The 9,232-nt window shown below is 38.6% G+C and overlaps 1 protein-coding gene across 4 annotated transcripts in view; it reads left to right on the forward strand.

The window, feature by feature from the left end:
- The window catches only part of pard3aa (par-3 family cell polarity regulator alpha, a), a 353,698-nt gene that overhangs the window by 182,907 nt on the left and 161,559 nt on the right, over positions 1 to 9,232 (forward strand). For all 4 annotated transcript variants that reach the window (XM_066717599.1, XM_066717607.1, XM_066717623.1 and 1 more), the window contains exons 8-9: positions 3,556 to 3,681; positions 7,183 to 7,565. In XM_066717599.1, coding sequence (XP_066573696.1) covers positions 3,556 to 3,681; positions 7,183 to 7,565 — 509 coding nt within the window. The remainder of the gene's footprint in view (positions 1 to 3,555; positions 3,682 to 7,182; positions 7,566 to 9,232) is intronic.

Below are 9,232 nucleotides of genomic sequence, written 5' to 3' on the forward strand. Positions count from 1 at the left end.
TTACATTTTTGAATGCAGCTAAAAGGTTTTTAAAGAAGCTGTACAGAAGGGGACTCTTGCCGTCTGTGTAAAATCTGAAATGAACACAAAGGTCATCTTCAGATGAGAAGGGAAGGAGTCCTGGCTGTGTGCAGAATGTATATCAGCATTTATAGTTATTAAAGAGATTGGAGCTAGCCAAGCCAATCAAACTAAAAGCTAATTTACAACGTGGGTCAGTTGCCAATGGAATCACAAATGCCAAGGTCAGAAAAAACACAAGGCCAAAAATAGCAGAATGAATACTAAATTTAAAAATAGCATAGCAGTAGTGCGTCACATAACATTAAATTAACTTTTTTTCCCTAAATTGAATCTCTAATTCTTCAGACTAATCTTGCCACACATTTGTTTTAACCTGTATTGTTGTTTTGTCATGAGGATAAACAGCTGATAAAAATGGACTGACTATATTTGTTTGGGTAATAGGACAATGATACTTGTGCACATAGTCAAGTATTTTGTTATAGTACATTGTCAAAAAAATATATATATTTATGGAGTTCAGGTTATCCGTTTTAGATGTACCTTTAAAACTGACTAAAGAAAAAGGCCAATATTAGTGTGACAGCAGTGGCAGATGCATGTCTGGGCCTGAAGTGTCAGTTAAACAGGGGCTGTCACTTTCCCTTCCCAATTTCATTACCATATCCAGCGTTTCTCCTTGGACACATTCTGATGGCGCTGTGTGTTTGTGTTCCGACTCGCTGGATGTTTAATTTGCAGAAGCGGGTCACTGAGAACCCCAGCGCCCTGCCTTCCTGGGCCTTCATTCGCCACTGAAATGATGAATTGTGGACTTGTGCCATAGGAAATAGGATTAACACACACACACGCACAAACACACACGTATATATTTCATTGTTATTTTTTGGACCATGAAATTCTAAATAAAATCAAAATAAGTATTCAGCACGACGATGGCAGGAGCTTCACATTTTTTGTTGAGTCCCCGTGGGGCCCAGGAAGAGGACAAAGCAGCCGAGCTTGAAATTCAATGCTGGAGAGCAAGCGCAGTGTCTGTTGACTGAGCGGGGATTATAGAGCCGGAAAAGAAAACGGACTAATAGCACTGCGCTCGGGTTTTATTTTCCACGTAGTTTAACGTCGACGGGAGTGATGGCTTATTAACTTGCGTGCGTTATACAAACTTTTTCAGTTTTCTTCTTCGGATTTCCATCATACAGACTGATTCAGTGTTTGTGTGGCTGCTGCCAAACAATTATCTTAAAAATAAAATAGTTATACAAATGTATTGGAAGATAATGATTTCAACAGCGCGTAGTGCGGCGAAGAGCGGCGTTGGAATTAATACTTCTGGGACTGTCTGTTAACACGTGCTTGATAAGGGCCACGGGGTCAAACTGTTGCATACTAAAGAGCTCCGAGACGGTCTCTCGTTCTAACGGCTCCGCGGCGGAGAGAGACTCACTGATCTATTATTTTAGTAATGAGATTTCATTCTGTGACCAGTATGAACTGTAAACAAGCTGGTAACGTAATTGCGCTGCATAACTGAATTCTGATTACATTATTATTCAATTAAATTCAATGGATGTGAACAGGTGGTCTCTTTCTTGCGTGTGCTTATTTATTTATTTTTTCACGCCAGACAAGCTGCTCAATCCCTCTTAACGAAGGCAGGGAATATTCAATCTCAGCACATACTTTTGCCCAAAGTATAAGGTCAACACATAGATGCAGAAGATGAAGCAATGTTTTTGGTCTGGAGAATAAGTACATACATACATACACACAATGATGCGTCTTCCTTAGGTATTTGTAGTCAGGATTTTTTGCAAGTCTCCCTAAAATGTTGGGCAGAATTTTGTTTGGCGGCAGAAACATAGCTTACTGCGAAAGTGCCTGAGGATTATAAGTGACTGAATCTCGGTTCAGTCAATACTATCAAAACTGGCCAATGATGATTCAGTTGGGAATTACTGGAGTTTGCCTTAATGCTCTTATCACTGGCTCTCTGTTTATACTGTGTCAACATTTATGAAGATAAACTGCGATCTAGTTGGCTTCAGCCAGGGTGGTAATTACATGGTGTTCGCACTTTCAGGGACTTATGAAGCTCATAAAAAGCTTTTGTACCACTCCATTTCAGCTTTATCACACGTCAGTTATTTACACTTAGATGTGAAATGTTTCTGAGGTGTCAGTGAGCATGTTTGTATTAGACAGACAATTAAACTAATGAACTCCTTCAAGTGCATTTGATTCAGCTGAAACACTTAGCAAGTTGCTTCTGCAATCAGACTTTCCGAAAGATGACCTTTTTAAAGCTTGCATCTGCATCTGCAACTTAGATAATGGTTGTCTGTTTATACGTTTTAGAATCCCATTTTAATAACTGCTGAGGTAACAAAATGTAGCTATACTGGTAATATCCCTAACCTTTCAGAATTTTACTTAAAAAGTGTTTAATTGCGAATATTGACCTTGTGTTTTGAGACTCTGATCTTTTAGTTTTTTCCTTATTTATTTATTTTAGCTAGATTTTCAGGAGATCTCATAGCAGCTGTCTTATTTATAACTGGGACAGTGATGTGAGTTTGATATGAGGCAAGTTCCTGCAAGATGGTCAGAACAAAACAAAAATGCAAATTTGATTTGAGTTCCTTGGTATATCAGTTCTTTCTAGTCAAATCTAAGAAGATGGGACCCACATTAAACCTCAAGGAAATTCTAATTTATTCATGCCGTGCTTTATATAATTTGAAGGGTAAGAGTTTGTATTGTTGCTGAGGTGGCACACTTAGTGAGTTGGGTGTTATTTTTAACATTGCTGCCTGCTCACATTTGAAGCTTATCAAAGTTAGTGGAGGTTTTTGCAGTATTTTCTTGTAATGATCCTTTGAAATGAACACAGTGAAGGCATGGCTTAAAGTGAAATGTCCTTCAAAACTGCACCATCAAAATCTGACAATCTAAGTGCAGTGGTAAACTTGCTGGTCAAAATGGCGAATGATCAACCTTCTTCATTGAGAATTGAATGCAGGTGCTTAATATCTTCCTATATATAATATTTAATTTAAGTTACTCAGTTTACATAGTGGGTATTTCACTACTCACTGTTCCTGTGTGTATATTCATGGGAAATAACTAATCAGAATAGCAATATGGCTCTGAAGAATTGATCATTTATTCTATTGTGAGCATTGCATTAGTGAAAACACATTAGTAAGATATTACACAAGGAAACAACGTAAACATACATTTGGAAATGTCTGTATATCTAAATCTCAGTCTTTATCTATCTGTACTGTCTCTGTTTTTCAATATATATTTATTGATGTATTTGTGTTTTAATGTCTCCTTTAAGCAGAATATGTATAAGGATGTAGAAGACATTAGGAAAAGTCATTTGGCTAGAAATGGCTGACTAGAAAGCCTTGGCTAATTACTTGAAGCAAGCTCCTTTTTCAGATCAAGCTTGTAATTAGTAGTACAACGTTATTAACATGGCAGGCTTTGCGGGAGCAATAATGTCTGATTTGAATGTTCCAGGACCCTGGGGTTATTAGTAAAGCGGCTGGAGAAAGGCGGCAAAGCTGAGCAGGAGAATCTGTTTCATGAGAACGATTGTATCATACGGATTAATAATGGAGATCTTCGCAACATCAGATTTGAACAGTAAGCCTCTCAGGGTCTAATCTTGTGTTAGCTTTTCTCCCACTTCCTCCTTTCTTCTCATTTTCCTTTAGCAGCTTGTGGGTCCTGGACTCATCTCTGTCTCCAAGCCTGGGACCTCCCATTAGTCGGAGCATCCTGGCTCTATAGCTGGATATGCCCTCCCCCGCCACCACCCCAATAGGTTTCAGCACCTATAGCCATCACTACACAAATGCTTTTACTTTTTACACATTATTATTATTTACACATTTTAAACTTGATTATTACTGACCTTGCAATCCTCAAAGTAGGTCTCCTCTACACTTTGTCACAGTGTATGTCTCACCAAGGCTACATTTTCTGACTCCAAATCCAAGGACCACAGTCCTGCAATTCTTATAAATCTCCCCCACATCCCCAGAACCCCACAAATGGACACATGTAATGAAATAGGTTCAGTTAAACCCATACTTAATTGAATTAGGTCCAATATAATACAAGTTCAGGTGCAAAGCTAACCTAACGACACTGCAGTCCCTCAGGAGTGGAGTCGTGCGCCCCTTCTCTGAGCTTCTGCTTTTTGTCTTGTCTCTTTATTACTTCATATCCTTCTTTTAGACTGACCTGTTGCTGTTTTTACTCTGTCGGCTGTGTAAAGAACTGGGCTTTCACCCAAACACTTTATGACGTGTCAGTCAAGGACACAGAAGTGATTGCAGTGCTGCGTCTTCTAGCTTTATAAATGTACTGCTGTGCCATTGGGTCGTGTATTCTATTTGTATATGTATATGTGAAAATGTGTTCAGATGAAATTATAAACAATGTTAACTGCAATGTCTTCATGTATCGAAAACCTGTCATTAGCACAGCACTGAGCCATCCTCTAAGCAATGAAGCTACGGCTAAAGGTCTGCTATCAGTGCCACACTTATAAAGACTGAGGTTGACACTCTCTGCTCCTTTGTTGTGAAATCCATAATACATAAACACCTCTGACTTGGTCTTCTCTTTTAACACAGGAGCACAGATACCTTCCTGCCACTTCCTCAATTTCTCATTTCTATATTGATTTATTGTTTTCATTAATTTCCTACCGTGCGACATTGTATGAAGATATAAACCAGTGGCAACTTTTTTATTTTTTTCCCCACACACTCCAACCCCGGCAGGCTATTTAGATATATATTTTTTTCTAAGCAGTCTGGGATGTGCAATAGATAACATCTCGTCTGGGTCCTGATCTAGCTTGTAATGTTTAGGTCGCACATTGATATCCGCTTCATTAGCAATCTCCTCCGTGGTTTACGGCTCAAGGAAATGGTTGGGATTCTTGGCAGTGATGAAATATTCTAGTGGGATAAAACCACAGGCTCAGCTGTCATAGAGATGTGCCAAGCTGGTTCAACAAAGGTATTGTGTTGAGCTGCCATTCTCGGAAAGTGACAGGACAACAAACATTACATTCAGTTGTAGAGTAAGAAACGGAGAGTTGAATCTCATCTATTTTTATGCTGTGTTCACATAAGATTGATGCAAAGGTGCTTCCTGATTGGCAGACGTGTAACAATAGAGATGAATGTGTGTAATCATGTTTTTCATCATAGTTTTAATAATTTGAATCTAAAATTGCAGATATTTAATTGATCCCTTTGAATATTTTGAATTCCCATTGTACAAAATTATTAATAATGAGTAAGAAGCAAAAGCCAAGCCCTTATAAAGTTGAGAGAACACAATATAAATTAATATATGTAATGTTTTTGTAATTAGTAAAAAAAAAATCCCATGTTACTCTTTGGAAATAAAAAGCGTACCATGTGCTATGAAGATAATTAACAAGAGAGCAATATTCCTTATGTTATTCCTAAACATGTAAATTATTATTATTATTATTATTATTTTTTGCTGGAGGCTGTCAATGGGTAGGAATGATAATATTCATATGACAAAGCTTTCGTTTCGAAAAGCGGTTTAAACAAAGGCACGCTTTAGTTCCCTTGATTGTGCACCTTATGGAGATAATTCTAAGTGATATTCTAATCTTATTTGATTGTTTTGCATGGATAAATGTTTTTAGGCAGTTAATCTAAGTAAATCTAATGATGCATTGATGTTCTAATTTATTATTCAATCAGACCCCAGCGTTATGCGATTACTGAAGTGTCACTGCACTCCTCATTACTTCGTAGTCTACTGTTTATTTAATTTTGGAAATTAACATCAAAATGAGGGTGAATTCCTAAAGTGTGTCTTTCTAACTTGAAGTTGTTTAAAATGCAAATATATGGGATGTTGTTTATTCTAGCAACCACCTATGGGAGGGGAGAAGTCCTCAAATACCAATTAAGAATGTATTAATGTTTGTCGTCTTATGAAGGGGTTTCATTGTAGTTCTCAATCTAGTTCAGCCCGGTAATTGGAATACTGTGGGTTTACGTGAACAGAATTCTTAGCATAATTTGAAGCGGAGGGTCCTTGTAAGCAAGGCCTGGAAATGGCATGTATTAGGTCAGAGTATCTGTTCAGCAAAGTCAGATACAGAATACGGCTGAATATTGTCAACAACGTGAGCTGCAGGGCCGAAATCGATTTCAAGGAGGCCACGTTTGTCGAAATGTCTGTTTATATAACGCAACTGTTCTGTGCACAGATTTCTCGCCGGTTCCATGTTCCAATGGATTTTTGATTTAATTTCACCCGTTTTCATTACATCTGCAGGTTACCAATCATTACATTGCCATGCATATCAGTACATTTTCTCCATCCCCAACTTGCCATGTAGCTGCTTTTCTTCAGAGCGGTTTCCATTTCAGGAGTGTAATTTCACAGTTTCATGGTCCATTTCTTAAACATTGAGGGAGAAGAGTTTCTGGGGTGTTCAGAATTATTCACAAGTTGTAGAAAGTTGACTATAGGTGTTATTTGAAGGCAGCAGACGCTGCCGTATTGTTTAAAACCAAGCTTTCCATCACTTTCCTTTACGGAGATGTGCTTACTTACCTACTTGAAAATTCTTACTTTTGGAGCTGAGCACATTTAAGCTGATATCTTTCTAATTGATATACTGTGGTATTTATTGACCTTCATATATAGATTGGTAATACGTTAAACATACATATGGAAGCAATTATATTACAAAAAAAAGTATATATTGCATTATTGTATTATGTGGATTTTCTGCTCTTCAATTAATGGCCTGGGGCATTTTAATTAAGATAATTCATACATTAAAAAAACAAAAAATGAAATAAGGGTGTAGTCTTATTAAATATGAAATTGGGTGCGCAAAATATTTGTTTTCCATTTTTATGAATATCTACCAGATAACTGTGGAACAATAACAGTTATCAATCTGGGTAACAATTAGCAACAGGCAGTGTGTGATCTTCACTACTATTGACCTATCAATATTTATGCTTTTTGAGTCAGTTCTTGGCACTTAATTAGAAGCTTCAATTATATTCATAATGTCTTCTGGCCTGCCAGTCTTAATTTGATAATTCTGTGCCTTCCCATTTTCAGAGCGCAACATATGTTCCGGCAAGCCATGCGTTCACCTGTCATTTTATTCCACGTGGTCCCAGCCACAAAGAAAGTACAGTACGAACAGCTCTCTCAAAGTGAGAAAAACCCCGCTTATATCCCCGGCCGGTTCAGCCCGGACTCCCAGGGCAGCGAGCGGGGGAGCCTTGTGGTGGGACTGGACCACACCCCCCAGAGGATGATGAGGCCGGGGGCTCACGTGGAGCAAGGAGAGTTTTATTCACCGCTACCTCACAACACCGGCTCCACTGGGAAACCCCCCTCTGGCCTGACCCCGTCCCCTCAGAGAGTGCTCAGCCCCACGCCCTCCAGCGGTTACACCAAAAAGGTTGGGAGGAGGCTCAACATCCAGCTGAAGAAAGGTACAACTGTCTGTCTGGAAGTGTTTGTTTTGTGTGCCTTCTCTGATGCATCCTGCTTGGAAAGTAAACCACCATACTTGCAGTTCTTTCCTTTGTCAAATTCTTATTTCAATAGGATGTACATATATGATCTTGGTAAAGCTGTTGCTGGGATGTATTTTTGGAACTCTGGTACATTTCTTGTAAAATCCTTTCCTCGTTCTGCGTTAACCGGTGACAAGATGAGAGCCCTCATCCCAAATTTCAGACCAGAATCTAAATGTATATCAGAAATCAGGAGTCAACTGTTAGGCCAACATCTTTGATTGTCTCCTGTTCATTGATATGACAACTTTTCATATCTACGACTGTTTCTTATGAATCTTAATTAAAGGTTTTAAAGGGACAAGCCTGAGATGTTCCAAGTGATGTAAGATTGGAAGACCAATTGAATATAAAATGAACAAATACACACTTGACTTGTGTAACAGCCTGGCATGAGTCGGTTACACGTGCTGTAGCTGATCGAGCAGATGCTAAGTATTGAATTCTGGCGCTGGCAACAAGGAAGCCATGGGGGATAAACGGATGCCAGTGTCCTAGGAAACTAGGTGCCCACCGGCATGTTCTTCATCTCATCATTGCATTATCTTACTTAATTGATACCACAACCACAGTTCAGCATGTTTCTTTGGTTCTTAGTCAACTTAAACCCCATTGCAAACTCCTCAGAAAACTTGATTGCAAATGTAAATGTAATGTATTTATTATTTATCTACAGTAGAATCCTATTCTAATTGTATCCCCCTACCAATCAAAGTTTAAAAGAAGATTGTCACAAAGGATGAATCATTATTGCAGCTACATTTGAATTGGATAATGGGATTAAATGTTTATATTTTAAAAACGCTTTATTTTATATGCTTTCCCTATGAAGGTTTAAATGTTCTTGATACTTACTGACCTAAGAACACATTGACTCCAGACACTTTCACCTCTTTCTCTCCTTAATAATATAATTGTAGCCATGAAACTACAGTGCTTCCCATTCCTTTGCAGTGATGTGACAATACACAATTGGATTCTAGTCAACACAGTTCCACTTAGCAGAAAATTAAATCAAACAACTCCAACATGTTCCCTGTTTGTTGTGACCCAGTAATTTAGAACTGATGTTATACAAACTAGCATGTGTATATCACTGAACTTTTAGTTTTTATAATTATATTATCTAAGCTCTGTAGGTTTATGGATGCTCTGTTTGTTTAGATAAAGATGCTCAAACACTGGAGTATTAGTATAAAGCAGCATCTATCCAAAAACAGGACGTGAGATCATACAATATGTAGAGGCCATGATGTCCCAGGGCTCCGCAGCACACGGCTTCAATCAGTAGAGGTTTAAAACCGCTACACTAAAAGACCGGTCTCTTTCGAAGTGGGACGTTTATACTTCATGACAGGGTCCCGTGCACATGCCAGTGTTCAAAATGTGGGGGATCGAATGAGGAGTGATGATTCCCGCTGAGCGCTGTTTGTTTTTGGTGAGAGCTTAAAAATGCTCTAAGCCACGATGCATTGTCCTGACTGTTCAGTGTCGAGGTGGAAGTGTGATGGTTTGGGCATATTTCCTATAGTGTGGCCTAGGGCTGCCAACATTAATATTGTTGTTTGAGTTTCAGCATTTGC

This window comes from Amia ocellicauda, chromosome 2, assembly GCF_036373705.1.
Source record: "Amia ocellicauda isolate fAmiCal2 chromosome 2, fAmiCal2.hap1, whole genome shotgun sequence".
In the NCBI taxonomy this organism is placed as follows: Eukaryota; Metazoa; Chordata; class Actinopteri; order Amiiformes; family Amiidae; genus Amia; species Amia ocellicauda.